This window comes from Rana temporaria, chromosome 13, assembly GCF_905171775.1.
Source record: "Rana temporaria chromosome 13, aRanTem1.1, whole genome shotgun sequence".
In the NCBI taxonomy this organism is placed as follows: domain Eukaryota; kingdom Metazoa; phylum Chordata; class Amphibia; order Anura; family Ranidae; genus Rana; species Rana temporaria.
The window spans coordinates 38396797-38422957 of record NC_053501.1 but is presented as its reverse complement, the minus strand read 5'-3'; the positions used below and the strand labels follow the sequence as shown (position 1 = coordinate 38422957).

General features: G+C 41.4%; 1 protein-coding gene across 1 annotated transcript in view; it reads right to left on the bottom strand.

Annotated features, from left to right (window-relative positions):
• Nucleotides 1–26161, bottom strand: part of TMEM260 (transmembrane protein 260) — a 102222-nt gene that overhangs the window by 16006 nt on the left and 60055 nt on the right. Inside the window, exons 5-12 of the mRNA XM_040333667.1 lie at nucleotides 22326–22503; nucleotides 20105–20218; nucleotides 14301–14480; nucleotides 13282–13322; nucleotides 10762–10848; nucleotides 8167–8278; nucleotides 5909–6081; nucleotides 2851–3022 (exon numbers count right to left, since the gene is read on the bottom strand). Of these exons, the coding sequence (XP_040189601.1) occupies nucleotides 2851–3022; nucleotides 5909–6081; nucleotides 8167–8278; nucleotides 10762–10848; nucleotides 13282–13322; nucleotides 14301–14480; nucleotides 20105–20218; nucleotides 22326–22503 (1057 nt within the window). The remainder of the gene's footprint in view (nucleotides 1–2850; nucleotides 3023–5908; nucleotides 6082–8166; nucleotides 8279–10761; nucleotides 10849–13281; nucleotides 13323–14300; nucleotides 14481–20104; nucleotides 20219–22325; nucleotides 22504–26161) is intronic.

Genomic DNA, 26161 nt, shown 5'->3' with positions numbered 1-26161 from the left:
GGCTAAAATGGCAGCTTCCTTGACTATTAAGAATAGGAGGGTTTAGTTCCAATTTAGGATTCTTTTTATTAAATGTAAATGGCAAAAACATATTTTATTAAAAGTTAGATGGCCCATTTATTGCTATTATCCAGCAGCATGGTATCCTTTTGTGTAACCTAAGTAAGCACAAACAGCACCCCTGTTTAACGCTCCTTCTATAAAAAAAAAAAAAAAAACATACCCACCTTCTCTTACAGCCATCATGCAGGAAAAAAATATTGAGTATTTTGTACTTTGTGCTGCTCCAAATGGGCTGTCATCTGAGTCATTAGTTTAGGAAAGACAGTCACTGTCCACAAATGTATATCCAATATGTGAATATTTGTTTTAAAAAAGCATGTAGTTCTATACTAGATGACTTGGCTTTGCAAGAGCCAGGATTTCTGGCTCCCAAATTTTATTAGTAAATAGGTTAATCATCAATAGGCATATTCATGAAGTACTTACTGAGAGATTTATCTGCAATTCTTAAAGTAGAGCTCCACCCAAAGGGGAAGTTCCGCTTTAAGCACTCCTTGGGGGGAGCAGGTACCTAGTTTTGACAGGTACCTGCTCCCAGTTCTGCTGGAGCCATGGCTCGAGTGGTAGTTCTCATCTCCCCCTCCCTCCTTGCAATCTTCTGGCACATGTCAGAGCCCAGAAGATTGCCCGACCAATGGGGAGGTGTGCAAGCTGTCACAGCTGGGTGCCCACACTTGTAATGCCGGTGAGCTGAGAGACGAGGGAGAGAACCAAGGGTTTGAGCGGCCACATTGCTGAACTGTGGGCCATTCGAGTATGTGTTTATTAAAAGTCAGCAGCTACACTTTTTGGAACTGCTGAATATTAATAAAAAAAAAAATAGTGGAACTATGCTTTAAGTAGCCTACATACATGAGGACCCTTGGTGCGGGTGGTGAATTTACATATTTTGGCCAAGATACAAAGTAATATAGTGTAATTTTGTGTTTTGGTCTTTTAGGGAGAATACAATTTTAAAAACACCTAGCAACCCACTTGCCTATTAATTAGCAGAAGCCACACAAGAGGCAGATTTAAAGCAATGTGTGTCTACAATAAAGTCCCATTTAACTCTAACATCAGATATATTTTTTCATGTAAAGTGCTTTCTTTCTAGGAAATAAGTAAGTGTATCACATAATAGCATTTATTACTTATTTTACAGATCACAGTACCCTTCTCCAACAATATCTTCTTCTGATTTGTCCAATCAGAGCGCAGTGATTAGTGGTTGTTAAGGAGTGAGCTGGAAAGCCGGCCATGGCGTCCTTAACAACCAAGGAGAAATCAGCATCAATGGGCTTCCCCCGCTGACACCTAAATAATAATTAAAAAAACATTGCAGGCAATTAAAAATGTAAAAAAAAAAAAAGAAACGTCTCGGGCCCCCCCCCCCCCAAATCCATACCAGACCTTCTTCTGAGCATGCAGCCAGGCCAGGAATGAGGGAGCGAATGAGTATGGGGTACATAGTACCCCTACCCATTCACCAAATTGTTTTCAAAAAGTCAAAAACTGTTTTTGCAATAGATAGATAGATAGATAGATAGATAGATAGATAGATAGAGAGATAGATAGATAGATAGAGAGATGAGCCCGAAACTGGGCTTTAAAGATGAGAATTTAGGGCAAGATTCAGGTACCTGCGCCGCGGCGTAACATATCCCGTTTACGTTACACCACCGCAAGTTTTCAGCGTAAGTGCTTGATTCACAAAGCACTTGCCTGTAAACTTACGGCGGTCTAACGTAAAGGCGTCCGGCGCAAGCCCGCCTAATTCAAATGGGGCGTGTACCATTTAAATTAGGCACGCTCCCACGCCGGACGTGCTGCGCATGCTCTGTTTTTAAATTCCCGCCGTGCTTTGCGCGAAGCGATGTCATTTTTTTGAACGGCGTTGTGCGTAACGTACTTTCGTATTCCCAGACGTCTTACGCAAAAAAAAAAAAATTGAAATTCGACGCGGGAACGACGGCCATACTTTAACATGGCTCGTCTAAAGTTAAGCCATGTAAAAGCAGGCTTAACTTTGCGACGGGAAAAAATTACTAGCGACGACGTAACGAACGCGAAAACCTTCGTGGATCGCCGTAAAAGCTCATTTGCATACCCAACGCTGGAAAACGACGCAAACTCCACCCATCGGTGGCCGAAGTATTGCAGCTTAAGATCCGAAGGCGTACGAAGCCGTAAGCCTGTCGGATCTTAGCCAAAAGCCGTCGTATCTTGTTTGTGAATCACAAATTAAGATACGACGCGGCAAATTTGAAAATACGCCGGAGTATCAGTAGATACTCCGGCGTATCTCTTCTGTGAATCTGGCCCTTACAGTTTTCTTCTATACCATAAGTAGTTGTAAATCGAAATTAGTAAAATATGGCCAATCTCCTCACCAATACTACAATAAAGCTTCAGAAGCTATGTACCTATTTTCCCATAAATACTATTAAAAGCTATTTTATATGAAACACCCTCTAATTTTGTATAGCTTTGCAGCAATTGAGGCAGTCTATTCCCACATTAGCCCATTCTCTAGAACACAATGAACACTTCCTGTCCTCCAGTCTAGTAAAAGCAGAGGTGGCACAATGATTATTTAGGAGCAGTCACACAAGGATTTTTAGACAACCCTTAAGACATGACTTGATTAACGTGATCTGACTCTTGCACAGGTTCTTAGAAGAGTCTTCCATGAAAAGCGAAGACAGAATTGATTTAAGAGAAAAGAAGTGCACTTTGAAAAAACAAAAAAACGAGACCTTTAGAATTTCAGTGCAAGGGCTGTGAAGGACAATTATCTCCTCTCACCTCTTGATCCACTAAGGATAGGTCAGGACGAAGTCCTTCACAGTAATGAAGATAACGCAATGAGTTTCCTGGCAAATCGCCTCTCAGCAAAATGATGGCGTTTAATGGGAAGGAGGACAAAATGTTTCTTCCAAACATGTCTACCACATAATTGCTGCTTTGGTCGCAAAGGCTAAAAAAGAACAGATATGAGAAACTATGTTAGAAATGTACGTAATTTGTTCTTTTAAACTTTAAAGTAACTCTGTCAGTATAGTTAGTAATTTTCATACTCATTACAATAGTCACTAAGGAAAGCCATACAAAGGTAGAATTCCATGTGAATGTTTGCACAGAAGTTCGGAAAAATCTTCTGTCAGGGCGTGCAATAGTCTCGACAGTCACTCAATAAATTTAGTTAGAAAGCCCTTAAATGTTGTTTGATTGCTACAGTATGTCAAAGGCTTGAATTTTAATGTTTACCCTTTTAATCTTTATACTAACACATGGCTAATATCTGGGTGGTCTTCACAGGTGTCGACTCCTCCCTTTTCAGTGGACGTTTTTTGTGTGGCTCCTTGCAAGCCCCTTGGGGCGGTCCCCCTTTTTCCCTTCAGTGGTGCTTCGGGGGGGATGTGGGTGGCAATCCAGCCCCCTGGATTCATCAACAGTATTATCTCTGGTCACATGAATAGATATTTCACCGCTGAGTGGTAAATATACCATCATTATTTATTCAACAACATGTATGACGTTTTTCGAAACTTTTAAAATATGTAATGTAATGTATGTATATATTTTTTAGAGCCAATTGTCCCCCTTAGGAGACCGAACAGAGGTCGAAACGCGTTGGGGCTCGCACACCCCATAGCCTATGCTATGTAATGATGTGCGCAATTTTGTTCTTTTATTGCATTAAATTGTATTTACACTGTTCATATACTGTATCATTGGACCAGATTAATTCTACTGTATTCTATTCATGCTACTGGATTATTCTTCCAATAAATAATTCTTATTATTCTAATTTTTGATCTTGTTACATTGCTGTCCAAAGCCCCACTGGGGAAACTTTCCATTTTTGAATTTTAATGTTTAAGTTCAAGATGCATGGAGGTAATGTAATGTTTATGCCTGTGACCCTACCACACACAATACATACCATATATAAATCAAACCAATGTTTGTGACAGACAATGAAGGTTCTGCTTCTGGATCAAACTTTATCTACAACATGCACATTACTAGAACGATTTTTTCTGTACAGAATGCACATTCACAGTTAGAATTTCATTCCTCCAGATAAGAAAATATAATTTTCTTTCCATCCTTCGCCTTTTCTCATTACTATGGTAAATACAATTGTCAAATTGTACTTATTAATCATTAGCAAATTGACAAAAAAAGTGTGTATGGCTAGCTTAAAGTAATTGTAAAATCTTATATGTTTTATTTTAAATAACAAACCTGCTCTGTGTAATGGTCTTGCACAGAGCAGCCCCAAGCCTACTCTTTTTGGGCTCCCCGCCGGCGCTCCTGGTTCCTTCCCCCTGCTGAGTTCCCCGTAGCCAGCCGCTTGCTATGGGGGCACTCATACATGCTCACTTCTGAGCCGGCTCTATGTATCCAAAGACACACAAAGCAGGGCTCGGCCCCTCCACCTATACCTCCTCGCTGGCTGTGATTGACAGAAGCGGGAGCCAATGGCTCCTGCTTCTGTCTCTGAGCCTAAGAGGAGGAAGAGAGCCGCTGCTCTCGTGCACATTGCTGGATAGAGATTGGCCTCAGGTAAGTATAAGAGGGGCTAAGGCGAGGGAGCTGCACTCAGAAGACTTTTTTTCTTACTGCAGAAAATGCATTAAGGTAAAAAAAAAAAAAAAACTTCAGGCTTTAGAACCACTTTAAAATCCCCTCCAGAAGCAATAAATGTAGTTTAACTGCTTGCCGACCAGTCGTCGTATAACAGGGGCTGCTGGGCGAGATCACATAGCTATACATCACCTTGCCGAGCAGCCAATAGGGGCGCGCGTGCTCCCCCCCGCTCGCCCCTGACGCCGCCTCGCGTGACCAGCGGTAGCGATTACTGCCGGGCACCCGCGATCGCTCGTTACAGAGCGAGAATCGGGAGCTGTGTGTGTAAACATACAGCTCCCGGTCCTGTCAGGGGGGGGGAATGACCTATCGTATGTTCATACAATGTATGAACAGCGATTTGTAATTTCCCCGTGTCAGTCCCACCCCCCCTTCAGTAAGATAACACCCAGGGAACATGATTAACCCCTTCCTCGCCCCCTAGTGTTAACCCCTTCACTACCAGTGGCATTTTTATAGTAATCAATGCATTTTTATAGCACTGATCGCTATAAAAATGCCAATGGTCCTAAAAATGTGTCAAAAGTGTCCGAAGTGTCCGCCATAATGTCGCAGTACCGATAAAAATCGCTGATCGCCGCCATTACTAGTAAAAAAAAAATATTAAGAAAAATGCCATAAAACTATCCCCTATTTTGTAAACCAATCAATAAACGCTTATTGCAATTTTTTTTATGAAAAATATGTAGACGAATACGTATCGGCCTAAACTGAGGAAATTATTATTTTTTTTTTTTTTGGGGGATATTTATTATAGCAAAAAGTAAAAAATATAATTTTTTTTCAAAATTGTCGCTCTATTTTTGTTTATAGCGCAAAAACTAAAAACCGAAGAGGTGATCAAATACCACCAAAAAAAATCTCTATTTGTGGGAAAAAAAGGATGCCAATTTTGTTTGGGAGCCACGTCGCACGACTGCGCAATTGTCAGTTAAAGCGACGCAGTGCAGAATCGCAAAAAGTGGCCTGGTCTTTGACCAGCAATAACTCCACCTTTTATACCATGTTACATATATTTATATATATTTAGAGTCTAACATATGGTTGCAAGCGGCATGGCTGCACCGTAACAGATAAACATCCATGCTTAAAAGAGTTCTTGAATTCAGCAGTCTGTTCATGGTACAAATACAGTAATCTGTTTCCAGACTGCAATATCCAAAATAATGAATCTAGTACATGTAGAGACAATGTAACAAAGGCTTACCTATAGTTAACCCTTATCTGACGAGCAACTAAGACAACAGTGAAAATCCATTCTGTGTAGAAGATCCAGTGCTTGTTGGTCAACTTCGCAGAAACGCTGCGTGCCAAGGAAGCTAGGCCGAGGCCTGCTAACACACACACCACAATATTGCTCTGCATCCAAAATCTCTCCACCTGTAGATAACTTCAAGAATTAGTTGCTTTGGACTACTTTGCTTTACACATGGAACAAGTAGACTCAGTGGGGGAGTTACTAAAACTGGTGCACACAGAATCTGGTGCAGCTGTGCATCCTAACCAATCAGCCAACTTAAAGAAGTTGTAAAGCTAATTTGTCTTATTCCCAGAATCCCCAGTGTTAGATTAAATTACTGTATGTGCCCCGGTGTATGTGCTTTATAAAAAATATGCAGCTTTATACCTAATTTCAGAACGCCGCTCTGTGCTCACGTGACCACCCCCCGCTCTCCTCCCCTGACCTGAGAACTAAACCAAGAGGACTGAGTTTCCCCCGCTGATGTTATTCTGGAGGAGAATAGCTGGCGGTCACATGAGCAGTGCTCTGAAATAAGGTATAAATCTGCATTGTTTTTATAAGGCACATACACCGGGGCACTGGGGATTCTAGGAACAAGACACAGTTATTTTAGTAGGATTTAGTATCATAGCAGCAGGAGGGTAGGGGTAGTGAGCAGATCGGAAGTGAGACAGGCACAGAACAAGGGATAGAGGGAGAGACAGCAGGCTGATGAAGGTATGTGAATTAGCTACAGTATCATGGATTAGCAGCCATGATAAACATGGTCAGTTTACAGAGGGAAGGGCAGCACCAGGCAGGATCAACCAGGTATTTTAGATTATAGAAAGGGACAAATTCATGCCTTAAAGGATCAGGATCAATTTTTTTTTTTTAAGGTTTATAACTGCTTTAAGCTTGTTCAACTAAGCTTTGACAATAAAACCTGGAAGCTGAGTGTTTACAATGCACAGTTGCACCAGTTTTAGTAAAAAAATGGATCATTTAGCCGTTCAGTAAACACTGGAGCTGTGCTAAAGTCAGCAAGCTCTGTCAGTTTACCAGAGTTTTGAGTTTCCTATAATACACTGCTTGTCAAACACACACTTATCCATAAGGCTAGGTTCACACTAAGTTGGTCTCCCTGCAGCCATGTTTGAAAGGGCACAGCAGCCTATTCATTTCAATGGGCTGCTGTACCTGTGAGAAACCCAGGAAAAGGCCTTTGTCTCCGAGTTTTTTCTAAAACCGCAGCTGAGGTAGAACTGCATACCGCTATGTGTTTCCCAGTATGAGAAAACGTGCTGCCGTTTCCATTGTATGGGAATGCTGTTAGGAATTAAAGGCACCACAGCACTAACTAGCCTTAATGCCCCTTTCACACCGGGGCGCGAGGTGCGGTGGCGGTATAGCGCCGCTATACCGTTGGAATTGTGGTGGAATTCGGCCGCTAACGGTGCCGTTTTAACCCCCGCTAGCAGCCGAAAAAGGGTTAATACCCCCGGTATAGCCGCGTTGTCCCATTGTTTTCGATGGGAAGGAGCGGTAAACACACTGCTCCTTCGCCACTCCAAAGATGCTGCTAGCAGGACTTTTGGAGCGGTCCCGCCAGCGCATCGCCTCAGTGTGAAAGCACTCGGGCTTTCACACTGGGACTGCACGGCAGGAGGTTTTCAGGCGGTATTTAGGTGCTGTTTTTAGAGCTAAACCGCCTGAAAAACTCCTCAGTGTGAAAGGGGTCTAAGGGTCAGTAGGAGATTATTTTCCAGAGGTTGTGATGTTTAAGTTCCACTCTCTCGGTTTCCTGCATCACTAATCATATTCAAACTTCCAATACTGGAATATTTTTTTACATTAGGTTTCCTATGTGAAAGCAAGTGTGTGTTCAAGCATCTCAAACTTCCATGTTTCAGGATCACCAGATTATTGACAAAAGCAATCAAAGTAGGCCAGACCCAACTATAAGTAAGATGGATGAAAAAAAAATGAAGCACAGAGTCAAATTTTCTAAAAGGTTTGAAAGGTACATTGAATGTGAATAAATAATTTATAAAAAGGGAAAACACTGCAAGCATACATATTCTTGATTTTCTGTGCTTTTACCTACAATTTTTAAAGTTGGTTACTAGGTCTTTTTAAAACCCATTAGTTACAGAACTAACATTTTTGGTGAAGTATGATGTACGAATTGCACATTTCACACACACATATAGCCTATACATACTTTTATTTATGTGACTTACCACTCCCAAGAACAGAGGCTTAGCAATGTCCAAATTTGCCCTCCAAGAGAAAAACAAGGAATAGCTGAGCAGCATCATGGCAAAGAGACCAACCTCTGACATGTTTGAGCTTCTGTAAACAGATTTTTTTAAAAAAAAAACAGAAGATTATTGTGCTGTATTAGCCTTTAACCACTTAACTTTACAAGTTAAAAACTGTTTTTTTTGCTATAAAATTACTTTGAAACACTTTCAAACATATATTTTTTGTCCAGCACCCTAGAGAATAAAATGGCAGTCGCTGTAATACTTTTTGTCATACCATATTTGCTCAGTGGTCTTTTTTTGGAAAAAATTCACTTTCTTTGATTAAAAAAATAACAGTAAAATTATAATTTTTTATATTGTGAAAGATAATGTTACGCTGAGTAAATTAATACCCAACATGTCACACTTCAAAGTTGCGTCTGTTGGTGGAATGGCGACAAACATTTACCCTTAAAAATCTCCATAGGCGACGTTTAAAAAATTCTACAGGTTGCATGTTTTGAGTTACAGAGGAGGTCTAGGGCTCTCACTCCAACGATCGCGGCGATACGTCACATGTGGTTTGAACACGGTTTTCATATGAGGGCCCTGCTCATGTATGCGTTCGCTTCTGCGTGCGAGCTCGTCGGGACAGGGCGCTTTAATTTTTATTTATTTTTACTTTTATTTTTTATTTTGACACGGTTTTAAATTTGTTTTTAATGTTGGGTTACTTTTATTCCTAAACATCCCTTGTAATAGAAATAAGCATGATAGGTCCTCTTACAAATGAGATCTGGGGTCAAAAATACTTATTTAGACTAAAATGTAATAAAATGTTTTTTGTTTTTTTTATGTCATTTAAAACAAAATGGCCCTTTAAGAGCATTGGGAGTAAGTGAAGTTTTGACGCTGCTTCTGCCCTGCAATGATATAGAGAAGGGTGGGGGGCATCTTCCCCTCACTCGTCTCCATATCCAGCCAGGGACAGCATCCGATCACCTCCGTCACTGCCGACGGCTCTGAGCACCGTAAAGGGACAGGAGGAGGGCACTCTCCCGCTGCCGATAAAAGTGGTCTTGCGGTGAATGCGCCGCAGAGACCACTTTTATCTGAAAGCAGATCGCCCACTATTGCAGAGGATAAAAGGAGAGCGACAGAGAATATAAAGTAACTGCAATGGAATTTGGAATGACCGATGTTTGGTTTAGGAAATGCAGTAACTTCCATATAAGCAGCCCTTCCAAATTTTAGAAACAGACAAAATAAGCAATAGATGGGGAAGGGGTAAATTGGGGAATCTGGAGAATTGCTGATTCACCATTATATTTCTGCTGGTCCAACACTGATAAACTTTTGTTTTCATGCTTTTTTCTAAAATGTGTTTTCATGTGCCTTTTTCATGCTTTTTTCAAAGCAAAACATCTGCATATGGTGCTGCGTTTTTTACAATGAAGTTCTCAGTATCACAGGAGGTGTTAAAAGAATCTGTCATTTTCCAAATGTAAATCAGAATAAGTTCAGCGCTAAATATAAACCTAAGAATATCCCTTGGGGATATATGGTGCATTTGAGTAAACAATGATATAATAAAAAAATAAAGTGCAAAATGCAAATTTTCCGCAAAGTGTCCTTAAATCAAGTACCATAATCTGTAATAAAATGCAATGTGCAAATTGAATCCATATAGTGTCCTTAAATCAAATCAAACAATGGTGAGAATATCGTGGCAGTCCATTATATGAATAATAAATGAATCGATCTCCACCCATACGTGAGTTTCTCATAATCCTTGTGCTCCCTCCACCTTATAGGCTTTTTAAATAGGCCTTTGGAAATAATTAAAGTGATACTATAGGTTCACACAAGGTTTTACATATTCACATTTTCCAAATGTAGATATGCCAAGAGAACTTGGCCTGTTGCCGGGAGCAGGGCTCAGTACCCATGCATTAGCAATGCAGGAAAATGCATATACACGATATTGTCAAAAGTATTGGGACACCTGCCTTCACACGCACATGAACTTTAATGCCCCCCCCCCCGTCTTAGTCAGTAGGGTTCAATATTGAGTTGGCCCACCCTTTGCAGCTATAACAGTGCCTGACCTCACAAATGCACTTCTGGAAGAATGGTCAAATATCCCCATAGACACACTCCTAAATCTTATGGACAGCCTTTCTAGAAGAGATGAAGCTGTTATAGCTGCAAAGGGTGGACCAACTCAATATTGAACCCTACTTTCATGTGCGTGTAAAGGCACGTGTCCCCAATACTTTTGATAATATAGTGTATATTATGTGCTTCGGTGAACTATTTTCAGTATGTGCCACAATGCAACACATGTATGTAAACCAGACCCATTCAAATCAATGGGATGCCAAGCAACATACATCGTAACAGGGCCTTGACATGAATTCAATTTCTTTTACTTTTACAGAAACTGTGAGCATATTGGAAAATGGATAATAGTCCACATCTAAACATTCATTACTCATATTTTACTAGACAGGAACAGACCACGCTGAATATTGCTGAGGCATTAATATAAAAGGAAGAGTAAAAAACTATAAAAAGGAAACTACCTACCGATTTATAACACAGAGTATCAATGCTAGAATGGCTAAGGCTGGAGCCAGGGGAGTGACCTCTGTGAACATGTGACTTATTTGGAACCTACACAAAAAGAATGAATATTATTATTTCAAGTCTATGTAAACCCAAATAATAAATGTCTCTTATTTGCTCCCTTTTGGTCAGCTAAATATACTATTAAAAAGCATTTTGTTATATCTGCTTGATGCAAGTGCAAAAAAAAAATGTTAATCCTGCCAGAAATCTTGTGAGCTGATGGCTTCCTGAGCTCTCTGCTCCTATTGACTGTTATCATTTAGCATTGTTCACAATCCTCCTCCCATGTTATAGATATGAGGAACAAGGGGTTAAGGGGTAGTACTGCAGTCCTAAGGCCTCGTACACACGATAGGTTAACCAGAGGACAACGGTCTGATGGACCGTTTTCATTGGTCAAAACCGATCGTGTGTGGGCCCCATAGGTTATTTATCCATAGGTTAAAAAAAAGCCAACTTGCTTTAAATTTAACCTATGGATTCCTAACCGATAGGTCAAAACCGATCGTTAGTAGGCACAACCAATCGGTTAAAAATCCACGCATGCTCAGAATCAAGTCGACGCATGCTTGGAAGCATTGAACTTCGTTTTGTTCAGCACGTCGTTGTGTTTTACGCCACCGCGTTCTGACACGATAGTTTTTTTAACCGATGGTGTGTAGGCACGACGGACCATCAGTCAGCTTCATCGGTCAACCTATGACAACAGTCCTTCAGACCGTTCACATCAGATGGACTGATCGTGTGTACGAGGCTTAACACAATTCCTGTCCTTGGATGTGAAGCGCTACCCCCTTAGGAGCTGTCTTCTAAACACAAAACTCCAGAATGTGACCTCACGGGAAACTGCCTCCAACGGACTGGCAAGACACCTCTAGTACTGATCCTAGGACTTGGACTTTAACACAAAATCTTCCCAAGCAGGGGTGAAGGTTGGCTGTACCTGTCTCTCCAAGATGGCTAGCCGAGTATTGCACCTGGCTGCCTGTCCCCTATTATTGGGGGTAAAAACTTAAATTGTGCTTACTCTGTCCCTAAAATCCTGTAACATAGATGGCACTTCTGCCCATGTCTCCTGCTGACCAGGTCCGTTTGCTTCCAGGGTGTCTAAGCCAAGCCTGACTGAGGTTAAGGGGGGTGGGTGAGGCCTCTGGATCCTGGATTTTCTCCCCACATGACCATTAAACAATATTTGAGGGCCATCTTCCCACCTCTTGGGCCATTCTCACCAAGGGATTGGTAGGGACCCCCTAAATATTCATGATCTCTGTTCCTCTGCCCTCTAAGTTCTAGAACCTTCAGGAAGGTCCAGAAGCAAGGAGTTGGCAACATAAACTCAGCCCTCAGAGCCTGCCAGCTAACTAACAACAAATTAACACTATCCCTACTGGCTACAAACTAAATTTACCTACACTATGTACACAAAGGGGTGCTACAAGTGACAACACTACTCCACCATAGATACAGCACAGTAAAGTGTTTTTACCTTAGGACAGGAAATGTGTTACTGGCTAGACCAATTCTTGCCTAAAACCTGCCAAAGATAACAATACTAATGCTAAGTAACTGTAGGCACCTTGTGCTGCTTGTAAGTGCCACAGTTTTATCCTAAAAATATCCCTGTGGAGCCCCATTAACCTGAGGGCCCTATCCCTGCCTCACGCTAGCCCCCACCCCTCATCATTTCACTGTTAAATTCTAGAAACTTTACTACCTGCAGATGAAATGGTATTTGACAGATGTGTTGTGTTTAGATCTTAAAAGAGAAGTATGTTTTTTTTGTTTTGTTTTTATTCATACTTACCTAGGTGGACTGACTGACAGACTGATGCTGCATCGGTCCCACGTCATCTCTGCACTGAGAACCGAGCCACCGAACACCACCGATGGCTCGGTTCTCACAGGTCCCTGAGAGGAGAGCTGCTGACTGTCAAATGAAGCTGAAGACTTGCAATAGCCAAAATAGCATTGCATCACAAAAATGCTATTCACAATTATTGGTCTTATGCCGCGTACACACGGTCGGAATTTCCGACAACAAATGTTCGACGTGAGCTTTTGGTCGGATATTCCGACTGTGTGTAGGCTCCATCGGACATTTGCTGTCGGAATTTCCGACAACAAATGTTTGAGAGCTGGTTCTCAATTTTTCCGACGCTCAAAAATCCTACGCATGCTCGGAATCAATTTGACGCATGCTCACAATCATTGAACTTCATTTGTTGGCTCGTCATAGTATTGTACGTGACCGCTTTCTTGACATTCGGAATTTCTGACAACATTTGTGTGACCGTGTGTATGCAAGACATGTTTGAGCGAACAATCCGTCGGAAGAAAATCCACGGTTTTGTTGTCGGAATGTCCGATCGTGTGTACGCGGCATTAGAGTACATTTATGCTATACAGTAGTCTATCAGTTGTAAAGACTCTATACTGTATATTAGCATGATTTTAAAGTAGCTAAAAAACATTCCTTACATCAGAATTTCTTTCATGCTGGATCCTGTTTCCGACTTCGCCTAGATAAAAAAAAAAGCACATACAATGAATTTAATAACAAAACTTACATAGTGGTCTAAGAGGATAAACTGCATATACACACATAGGCCCAGATTCACGTAGAGCGGCGCATATTTCTGCCGGCGTAGCGCATCTCATATGCGCTACGCCGACGTAACACAAAGAGCCAAGCACAGTATTCACAAAGCACTTGCTCCCAACGTTGCGCCGGCGTAACGTAAATTCCTATGCGTTAGCTGGCCTAATTCAAAGTAGGTGGGAGTGGGCGTAATCCATTTAAATGAACCGTGACCCCATGCAAATGATGGGCCGAACGAACGGCGCATGCGTCGTCCCTTGGACGCTCCCAGTACGCATGCTCAGAATCACGTTGGAAAGAACTCCTAAGATACATCGAATCACTGAACGTAACCTACGCCCAGCTCCTATATGTGGAATAACTTTACGCCGGACGTACGCCTTACGTAAACGGCATATATTACTTGCTGGTGAATCTCAGGGTGACAATGATAGCCACTCAGGAGCTGGCTTTCTGTCTCGAGTCTACTTAAAAATCCTGCTTGACTGCAATGTAACTTTACACACAGAAGAAATCCTCAACACATACATTTAAGAGTGTAGACAGTGATAGGCCAATGGAAAACAAGAAAAAAGAAGAAGATTCCTGTCCCCCATTGGCTACATACCATTCTGTTAGTCCACCAGTGTACTTACACGGTCTTATCTGTATTATGTTCAGTGGTGCTTAGTAAAGCAGTACCATTGGAACAATAAAGAGAGGCACTCCTGTGCTTTAACCTGCCCTGACTATTAATCAGAGGTAGGGATTTATTTCGAGTCACTGTATTCGGCTAAATGCCAGATTAACCACTTGGAAAAGAAAATGAAAGGAATTTCTTAAGAAAGAAGGAATAATATTGCAATTAAAAGTTCTCCTGAACTTTAAAGGAGGCAAAACAAGAGAGAGACGTTATTACCAGACTGAATGTCCCGTACTCCTCTCGAAGTAAATGAGTCAGGAGCCCTTGAATGGATGTCTGGTCTCCCCAGGTCCACTGCGCTTGATTGAAGTACGAGGAGACAATGAGGTACAAATACGGTAAGAGTCCCCCGGCGAAGCATGCAGCTAACTTCAGCAAATGTTTCAAGGACAATTCCTACACAGGAAATAGTGTCTGTTAATGCCAGACAGCCTTTATTACAGAACTATTGTGTAAAATTGGAATAGACAACCACACATTTCAAAATAGAAAATGGGGCATGTTAAAGAACCCCTGTACCCAAGATAAAATAGTAACAAAACTCTTTTAATGACATGCTCATTCTGTTATTATTTTTGTTTTTCACCACATTTACTTGCCAACTTAGTTAACCTCCCTAGCGGTATGATTATTTCAGATTTTAGGTGCGGAAAGCAGTACTATTATTTGCAAGGAAATGTTGCGTTTTATACTGTAGGCCTGTAATTTTTAGGAATAACTCACTTAAATCTGACCAAACAAGAGTCTAGTAGGCATCCCGGGTATGAATTTTTTTTTTTAAAAACAAAATTATAAATTATAATATAAAAAATAATTCGAAATAATTATAACAAATAATAATATAATTATAATAAAAATTATTCAATAATGTAATCAACTCAAAATCACTGAAATTTGCTCAGTTGCAGAATTGTCGCTGCCATTACTTTTATTTTTTTATGACGAATTTCCCCACAAATCGCTATCGCACAATTCTGCAAGTGATTATAATTTATTATCGCTGTTTTCTAGCTGCTCTAAAACCATTTTTGACATAAAGGGACACTTTTGGTTGCTATGGACAATCTACAGTTTGCAGGCAGAAAGAACAGTTTTATTATATAAAAGAACATGTAGGGCACTGGGCAGACCACTAGGGACAAAGGGGGTGTGTATTTTTTACATACAGTACTGTAATCTATAAGATTACAGTATACTGTATGTAATGTGTTTGTTTACCTTTTTGAATTTGGCGCCGTTCTCCGCCCCCGTGCGTTGTAACGTCGCAGGGAACGGAGATCGGCGGCACACAGAGGCACTGTGTGAATCGAGCGAGCACCCGCTTGCTCACACAGCGCGGTGGCATCGCTGAATCCAGGGACAAGGTAAGTAAACACTGCCTGTGGATTCAGCGAGGCGAGCCCGAGTCTGACTCGGGGTTACCGATCGCAGCACGAAAATGTAACCCCGAGTCAGGCTCGGGAATACCGCCAGGGGCAGCACAAAACCTAAATACACTACTGTCCTATACCCACAGTTGATGCAGATGAAGGCAAAAAACAAAACAAATAAAGGATGATCCAATTTGCTCCTGCAGGGGAAATTCCTTCCTGATCCCCCAAGAGGCAATCAGATATTCCCTGGAACAAATTCACCTATAAATGTTGGTATCCAGATGTATTATGTACATTTGGGAAAGAATCCAGGCCTTTTTTAAAGCAAGCTACTGAGCTAGCTAGAACCAGCTCTTGAGGGAGTCTATTTCACGTTTTCCCAGCTCTTAGGCCCCATACACACCATAGAATCTATCCGCAGATAAATCCCATCAAATGGGTTTGAGCGGATAGATCCTATGGTGTGTACACGCCAGCGGATCTTTATCCGCGGATATATCTCCCCTGGGATGGATTCCAGCAGATCGGATATTCGCTGACATGCTGAACAAATCCATCTGCTGGAATCCATCCCAACGGATGGATCCGCTCGTCTGTACAGACTCACCGGATCCATCCGTCCAAAGGGATTCCCCGCACGCGTCGTAATGATTTGACGCATGCCTGGAATTCCTTATATGACAGCGTCGCGCCCGTCGCCGCGTCATAATCGCGGCGACGGCGCGACACGTCATCGCCAGAGGATTTCCGCGCGGATTTCAATGCGATTGTGAGTACACTCCATCGCATAGAAATCTGCGGAAATCTTTGAGAGGATTTATCCGTGGAAACGGTCCGCTGGACCGTATCCGCGGATAAATTCTCTCGTGTGTATGGGGCCTTACTGTGAAGACACCTTTTCCGTATTTGGAGAGGAAATCTCTTTTCTTCCAAGATTGCCCCTTGTCCTCTGATGACCTTAAAGTGAATAACTCAAAAACAAGTTCACTATACGGTCCCCTTATGTATCTGTACATACTCCTCTTCTGCACTTTCTCCAGTTCCCCAATGTCTTTTTTATGAACAAGAGCCCAAAATGTAACTGCATACGCCAGATGAGGTCTTACTAAGGATTTGTAGAGGGGCAAAATGATATCTCTCCTTGCAGTCCATACCACTCTTAATGCAAGAAAGGAATTTTCTAGCTTTGGAACACAATTGCTTATGTAGGGCAATGCTAAAGGTTAGGACTTGGGGGTTAAAGGGGTTGTAAAGGTTTGCTTTTTATTTTCTAAATTGGTTTCTTTAAGCTAGTGCATTGTTGGTTCACTTACCTTTTTCTTCCATTTCCCTTCCAAATGTTTATTTCTTTGTCTGAATTTCTCACTTCCTGTTTCTCCTCATTAAGCTTGCCCCCATCATCCGAGCCGTTCTGGCTGGAGGTTAGACAGCATGCTCGCCCCCTCCCTTGGAACTACATCCCTGTGGGGATTCGCTGTGCGAACCCCCAGGGAGGGGGGAGCACGCTGACTAACCCCCAGCCAGAACAGCTCAGATGATAGGGGCAAGCTTAATGAGGAGAAACAGGAAGTGAGAAATTCAGACAAAGAAATAAACATTTAGAAGGGAAATGGAAGGAAAACGTATATAAACCAACAATGCACTAGCTTAAAGGAACCTATTTAGAAAATAAAAAACAAACCTTTACAACCCCTTTAATGAAGCCTGTAAGGCAGATGGAAGTGCTTGGGCAAAGCACAAGTTTTCATAAACTTGGGCCTTTTGTGACACAAAAGACAAAAAGGCCTAATAACACCAGTTAAAATTGCATATGACCCATTCTTAATCTGCTCTTGTCTGGCCTAGACTGGCAGTAATGGAGTTTGCAGGTAGCTGGCCACACACCTGCATACTCTTTTATTAACTGCCAATATGAACGTACAACTTCATTTCAGTTTACCAATCACTATGTAATAAACAACCCACTTGATTGGACATATAGTAAAATTAAATGGTTGGTAGGCACACTACATAGTTGTTGGAAAATCAAAATGAGATAGTATATACGGTAGGTTGAATAATCAAAACTGTAATGCACATGGCCAGTTTTAAAGAATGGTAGTGTGACCACAAAAGAGCCAATCTGACCTTTTCTGTATAACAGCTCTTGAAAATGATAGCTGGTTTCTGTGTTTTAAGAGGCAAAATCATCATTTCTCCTTACCTCCATTTTTTTTATAGAACCTCTGATAGAAAAGTTTTGAAAAGATCAAATAGTAATTTACGCACAGATGATTTCCCAGTCTGTTACAAGTCCTGGTGAATGCTGTCAAATCTCATGACTTTGGGGATTATTTAGAAATTGCTTCAAACTGATCTCTTTTGCATGGCATAGTGAGAATGTAAGTGAAGCCAATATTATTAGCGTGGGCTCCTAAGTATCATATAACCTGCATCGCCTCCTCTCAAATCATATTCACCAGATCCATAGGAGCTGCAAGGTTGAGATAACCCACTTGGAAAATATTAGCACAGGGCTGATATTGCATTTTCTATAATATCTGGTAATCATTGACAAAATTAGGGCAGAACTCAACATCTATGTTATACCTTCATCGGAAAGCATATGCAGAGCATGAACATAATGTGGTTTTACATTAAGCCATTAAGGCTTTTTTTTAAAGATTTTTTTATTTATTCAAAAGAATCTTGAAATTAAAGAGCTCAGCCCGACCTCTGGATATTGAGGTATTGTAAAGTAATGGGGGAAAAAAAATCAATATTCTATTGAAGAATCCCTTCAAAACAAATGTTTCCAATCATTTTTTTAGACTTAATTCACTAATGTTAAAAGCAATGTTCTCCTAAAAATGTTTTGTTCACAAGCATAAATATTGGTGAGGTGTGAAGGGACCAAAGAAAGAGGTCTCCTCTCATGGCTCCATGTGACAACTCTAGGACAATCATGATGCCAGCGCTATGGTGTGAAAAAGGGAGAGAGTCACATGGCTTAAGCAGGCCATACACGGTTCGAATATCGGCCGGTTTAGCAGGAACCGACCAAGATTCGAACCATGTATGGGCAGGCTGAATGTACCAAGTTGAGTCAAGTTGGGTACAACCATCTTGCCGAGTTTTACCTGTGACTATCGCTAGCAGCTGTTATAGCCACTAGCAATAATCAATGTCTTCTCCCGGTGGGGTGGGAGAAGACAATGGCACAGCAGGAGGGATTCCCGCATCAATACTGTGTTGATGGAGGAATTGAGCGAATCGAGCAAATTTATTTTCCGCAACTTGTGGTTTCAGGAAATAAATTTGCTCTGTGTATGGTCGGCCTTAGTCATTTTTTTTTGCTCTTGAGAGATGAATGGAATGGTAGGGTAGTGAAGCCTCGTACACACGACCGAGTTTCTCGGCAAAAACCAGCAAGAAACTTGCTGGGAGATATTTTTTGCCGAGGAAACCGGTCGTGTGTACATTTTCGTCGAGGAAAATGTCAAGAAACTCGACGAGCCAAAAAGAGAGCAAGTTCTCTATTTCCTCGACGGGAGTCTCAAATTGGCTCGTCAAGTTCCTCGACGGGCTGGTTTCCGACGAGAAACTCGAGCGTGTGTATGCTAAGAAACCCGTGTTTGCTCAGAATAAAGTATGAGACGGGAGTAAAAGTAGCATTTGTAATGGAGATAACACATTTTTAAAGCTGTAACAGACTGAAAAGTGCAAATCGTCTCTTAACAAACTTTTACTTAACACGCAAACACATGAGATTAGCAAAACCAGCCCCAAGAGTTTAGCCAGTGGAATCGAACTTCCCCTGCCGTTGTATGTCACCGCGTTTGAGAACGAGGAGATTTTGTCTTGACTGTGTGTACGCAAAGCAAGCTTGTCGAGTTCCTTGACAAGCCTAACAAGGAACTCGACGAGGAAAGCGATGCGTTTCGCCCGTCGAGTTCCTCGGTCGTGTGTACGAGGCCTGAGGGAAAGGTGTGAAGCCTCGTACACACGCGCGGTTTTCTCGGCAAGAAAGCTGCTGGGAGAGCTTTTTGCAGAGAAAACCGTGCATGTGTATGCTCTCTATTTTCTCGTTGGGATTCTCGGCCGAGTGTTTCCTGTCGAGAAAGCCATTAGTGTGTATAGTTACATGTCCCAGGTAAACCTAGCATACAAGGGACGTGTACGGTGTAGCAAGATGGCGGCGACGGCATCAAATGTGACGACCGCAGGCTCGTCATTGTCAATGACGTCACTGCGTTCTTGCCATTCAAAAGAACGGCGATTCTTTTGAATGGCCATGTGTACACAGGGCTAGGCAAGGCTAGCTTGCCGGCAATCCCGTCGGGAAAACAGACGTTTTTTTTTCCCCAACGGGATTGCCGCCCGTGTGTACAGGACTTGAGTGTTTCTGTGGTGATGATGATGATGATGATGTTGGTGGTGGGGGAGGTGGGATAGCTAAGTGAATATTTTACTTTACCTTCATAGATAGGTTTACTTTAATGAGTAGGGCTGTATATTTCTAATACTTATTCTAACAACTTCCCAAGTTTCTAAACATAATTTTTTCAATGCTGACCCTTCATTTTATCCCCCCAAATCATACAGCTCATTATAAGCTGTACAAGGCAAAAAGTTATACGAGTCTGTGCATATACAAGAATGACCTACCTTATGAGAGACCAGCTGAAAGAAAACCCATAGTACTATGCACACAATGTACAGCACAATAGTGTGCTGATTACACAGACTAATTCCACAGCAGAAAGCACCATACAGAGAAACCTGAAAAGAAAAATATAATTACACACAGCAGATGAAATTCAGTTTTTATATACATAAATAAAGGTATTATCAAACAAGCCATAATAGGCTGAAAAGAGGAAATATTTCACCAATTTATACAACTGATTCATATTTAGTGATGACAATATGACAGATGAGAGCCCACATCATTGGTAAGCATCCCTACAACTGACCCTGCTGACTCCTGGACAAGCCTTTATATACTCTATGGTCAGCAAACTTTCACTGGAACCAACCAGAGTGCTTGTTTCCTATATACGCCGGCTCAATGCCTGTGACGTGAAGGTAACCTACGCCCAGCCCCATTCACGTACGACTTACGTAAACTACGTAAAAATCTACGCTTGTTCCGACGTCCATACTTTGCATTACCTGCGCCTCATATAGCAGGGGTAACTTTACGCCAGACGTAAGCCTTACGTAAACGGCGTAGCTCAATCCGACGGGCGCAAGTACGTTTGTGAATCGGCGTATCTAGGTCATTTGCATATTCGACGCGTAAATCTACGGAAGCGCCCCTAGTGGCCAGTGTAAATATGCACCCAAGATACGACGGCGTACTAAGACTTAGGTCGGTCGGATGAATCCATATTTCAGGCGCATTTCAGTTCCTGAATAAGTGTATAGATACGACGGCGCACATTTGGACTTATGTCGTCGTAAGTCCTTTCTGAATCCGGGCCACAATGTTTTTTTTCTTTGTTTGAATTTCTCACTTCCTGTTTCTCCTCAGTAAGCTTTCCACCATCATCCGAGTGGTGGAAAGTCATTTAGAACAGCTTACTGAACACCTTACTGAGGAGGAAGTGAGAAATTCAGACAAAGAAAACCAAAAAAAAACATTTAGAAGGGAAATCAAAGGAAAAGGTAAGTGAACCAACAATGCATTAGCTTAACCACTTAACCCCCGGACCATATTGCTGGTCAAAGACCAGAGCACCTTTTGCGATTCGGCGCTGCGTCACTTTAACTGACAATTGCGCGGTTGTGCGACATGGCTCCCAAACAAAAATGGTGTCCTTTTTTCCCCACAAATAGAGCTTTCTTTTGGTGGTATTTGATCACCTCTGCGGTTTTTAGTTTTTGCGCTATAAACAAAAATAGAGCGACAATTTTGAAAAAAAAATGAATATTTTTTACTTTATGCTATAATAAATATCCCCCCAAAATATATAAAAAAAACATTTTTTTTCCTCAGTTTAGGCCGATACGTATTCTTCTACATATTTTTCGTAAAAAAAAAATAGCAATAAGCGTTTTTTGATTGGTTTGCGCAAAAGTTATAGTGTTAACAAAATAGGGGGTATTTTTATGGCATTTTTATTAATATTTTTTTACTAGTAATGGCGGCAATCAGCGATTTTTTTTCGGTACTGCGACATTATGGCGGACACTTCAGACACTTTTGACACATTTTTGGGACCATTGGCATTTTTATAGCGATCAGTGCTATAGAAATGCATTGGATTACTATAAAAATGCCACTGGCAGGGAAGGGGTTAACACTAGGGGGCGGGGAAGGGGTTAAGTATGTTCCCTGGGTGTGTTCTAACTGTGGGGGGGGGTGGACTGACATGGGGAAATGTCTGATCGCTGTTCATACATTGTATGAACAGAAGATCAGCATTTCCCTCCCTGACAGGACCGGGAGCTGTGTGTTTACACACACACAGCTCCCGGTCCTCGCTCTGTAACGATCGATCACGTGTGCCCGGCGGCGCCCCTAGTGGCCACTTTTAGAGCCGACGTAAAGCTACGGGCTCTCGCGCAGGGGAGCCGACCTGCCGCCGTAGAACTGCGGCGGCTGGTCGGCAAACAGTTAAAGGAACCTGTTTAGAAAATAAAAAACGAACCTTTACAACCCCTTTAATGACTGACAGCTGTGGAACTCTGCAAACCTATGTACAAAACAAAGCTTTGGTAAGTAAAGCAGTCATCCCTGGCGATGATTTTTAACCCTTAGTATTCTACTGAAATAATTTTCATTTTTGCCCAAATCATTTTTATTTTGCCCTGTAAAACATAAAGAAGTTGCTTTCTTAGGGTACCCATCGTTGTGTTATTTGCCCAGCTAAACAAACATTACCTTTGATCTGTCTCTTGCAGTCTTCGCCTTCTTAAACTCCACTGTTAGAGCTATGAGCAGCGCCACAAACAGATTGTTTAGGCTGAAAACCTCGGCTGCAATGGACCACTGCCATGTTAGACGTGAAAATGAATATAACCCTGCAGCAAGGATTCCTGCCGCATATGAGCCAGAGAGCCTGCAAACATAGATAACAGAAAATCTCCTTTTGCTACAAAAAAAGAAAACTGTTTGTTATGCATCTTATATTATAGCTACAATCATCTCTTGCTACTAAGAGCTATCAGCTCGCTGTGTAATATTTCCACAAACCGAGTCATGACAATATTAATTAAAAAAAGTACAGAATAATGGTAAGTGAGAGCAACTGTTTAATGTGCCATTTCCCAGTGTCATGGCCCTTAAGGTAAAAAAGGAAGTTCTAAGCTGTCAAGACACTTGCCAAGCTGAATGGGAACAGCGGCCGCAACGCGTAACAAGACTGTAATATTAAAATAAATAGGTAGGAGGACAATAGATTCTAGTGTATGGGAACAGGCAGGTTCAGTGTCACAAAGAAGAAAGAGAGTTCACTGAATGCATGCCTTTGTCCTACAGCAGTTCCTTGCTTCCAACTAGGATATAACATAACTTGGGTAAGCAGCCTATGGCCATGTCTTTTTTTATGTACCACTGCCGGCATCAAGTATTGCCTTTGAGGCCCTGTACACACGATCGAACATGTCTGCTGAAACTGGTCCAGTTTCAGCAGACAGATCCGACCGTGTGTACAGCCTAGCGGGCAGGTTTTTTCCAGCAGACAAGTTTTAAAGCATGCTTTAAAACTTGTCGGCTGGAAACCCGTCCGTCCGACATGTCCGCTGGTTATTACACTGAAGGAGCTCACTAAGCAGGCTGACAACGCTGCTGCTAAGGCCACGTGCACACGACCGGTTGTCTCGGCAGAATTCAGCCAGAAACTCGATGGGAGACGTATTCTACCGAGAAAACCGGTCGTGTGTACACTTTTCGCCGAGGAAACCGACGAGGATCTCGTCGGGCCAAAAAGAGAATATGTTCTCTATTTCCTCGTTAGTCAATGGGAAAAGTTGGCTCGCCGAGATCCTCGGCGGCTTCATAAGGAACTCGACGAGCAAAACGATGTGTTTTGCCCGTCGAGTTTCTTGGACGTGTGTACGGGGCCTCATTGAAATGTAACAGCTTAGCATTGTCAGCCTATAGAAGAAAGTGTTGGCACAGGCAGGATCTCGAGGCAAAAAACCTTGCTACCAAAACCTTGCTACCAATTCACAAAAAAAATTGCTTAAGAAAGCTATATACAGTAAGGAATAATACCATAGATACTCAAAATGATTTAGATTTACATACAATTTTATATATCTAGAGTAGAGCATATGACCTCAGAATTCTAGTTACAAATAAAGTAATGCCGCGTACACACGGCTGTTTTTCAGGTTGTAAAAAATGTTTTTTTTTTTAATGTCATTAAAAACGATCGTGTGTGGGCTCCAGAGCATTTTTCACGATGTAAAAAATGACCATTAAAAATTTCGAACATGCTCTAATTTTTTACAACGTTTTTAACGTTGAAGTTTTTAACGTCGTAAAAAATGGTCGTGTGTGGGCTTTAACGACGTGAAAAAACTGCGCATGCTCAGAAGCAAGTTATGAGACGGGAGCGCTCGTTTTGGTAAAACTAGCGTTTGTAATGGAGATAGCACATTCATCACGCTGTAACAGACTGAAAAGCACAAATTGTCTCTCACCAAACTTTTACTAACACGAAATCAGCAAAAGCAGCCCCAAGGGTGGCGCCATCGGCATAGAACTTTCCCTATATAGTGCTGTTGTATGTCGCCGCGCTTTGCTAGAGCATTTTTTTTTCACGATCGTGTGTAGGCAAAGCCGTTTTAATGATCGGGTTGAAAAAAAATGTAGTTTTTTCTAGACCATTAAAAACGTAATTTTTTACAACCCGAAAAACGGTTGTGTGTACGCGGCATAAGATTTTTTTTTATATCCTTCTGTGTTGGTCACAAATTTCCAAATCTTTGATTCACAACAGTGACACATGCTCTTATTAAATAATACACTTATTTTATGCCACAAGGTCCTACCAAGTTAGAAAAATCCAAACACAATATTTAGGTACTGGACAGCAGTAGACAACCCATTCAAATGCAGCCATCTGGTTTCCTGTTGTAGCAGATGTCTATTAAAGTGTCTTCTACTAATTGTGTCCGGGCAATGGACAATGGCTGCAAATTTCAGCTCAGCAGGGATTACTCAGAAAAACGTTATGACACATCTTTTTATAAAGTCATCTTGGTGGCTTAAGGTACTTTCTAAAATGTAATATTTTCAGTGTGTTGAACGGTTTTATGTGTGTTTTTAGTAAACATAAATCTCTGTGGTTTATCTTTCCCATATCACTCTGAAGAACACAATTATAACAGCTTGAATGTGTGTGATGATATAGGGCTATAGGATGGTCTTTGATATAATTGGGTATACATTGGGTATACAAGGGTGGAAGACCGCTTCACTCTACTTTTACCCTGATCCTGGGCAACGTACTCTATAAACAAGCATGACCATAAAAGCATATAAGCAAATCTTAACACTCGGTTGCATGGTGAAATCTTGGACCTACAGTTCTAGCCATCACTGCTGTATAATAGAGTGCAAATGTCATTGCAAAAACAAAGTTTAAATTTCAGAATTAAACCATAACCACATTTGCAACAAAATAATTCCTCTCAGCCTGCTGTATTGGCAGTTTGGGGATGATTAATACCTTGTGAAAACAAGAACCTTTATGCTGTCGATAGACACACAAATCAGACATTGTTTAAACCAAAGTCAACCATATTTACATTCACAACTAGACCTACAGTTTTATTGTTTCAATAGAAAGTGTTACTAGTAGGTTACTATCTGATTAAAAATGGTTGAATTCCCTAAAATTCAATGTGAATTAGGCTTTGAACATCAACCAAAATTAAATGAATTAGGCCATAATAAATTTAAAGGAGGCACCTAGGATTGGCTTTCAATATACTAAAGCCTCGTACACACGACCGAGTTTCTCGGCAAAAACCAGCAAGAAACTTGCTGGGAGATATTTTTTTGCAGAGGAAACCGGTCGTGTGTACATTTTCGTCGAGGAAACTGTTGAGAAACTCGACGAGCCAAAAAGAGAGCATGTTCTCTATTTCCTTGACGGGAATGGAGAAAATTGGCTTGTCGAGTTTCTCGACAGCCTAACAAGGAACTACGAGTAAAACTATGTGTTTCGTGTGTGTACGAGGCTTAAGTGTTGTGGAAACTCTAAAATTTCAGGCACCCAATTACACAAAATGTCAACATGCTAAAAGTCAAGAGATCTGGTCTGTTTCCATACCACATCTCTCTAGAAGTCCATTGTTATGGCCAACCTCATTGTTAACAATCACAACCTCGGTTTCAAAAGTTTTCCCTTCCTTATCTCAGAAAGCTAATGTTGAGATTGCTCTTTAGTGATGTTAGTGACAGTTATATGCCTGTAAATAAATGCATTTTAATTGCACACTTCGTACTCTACTGTAGGGTGTGTTTCATGAGTCTCCCACGTTTCTGGCAGATGAATAAGTACATTAGGGGAGTATAGAAAATAAAAAAAAAAACTTACCTGTGTACCTGGCTTAAGCATTTATAAGTCATAAAACAGACTATAGCAAAACCTGCTATACAGTGGAGGATCGCAATCTTCACTGACACACTTTTGTATTCTATCTGACAATTGTCTGCTTGTTGCATTGGAATGTAAAAATCCAAAAGGAGGGTATTCCTTTTCA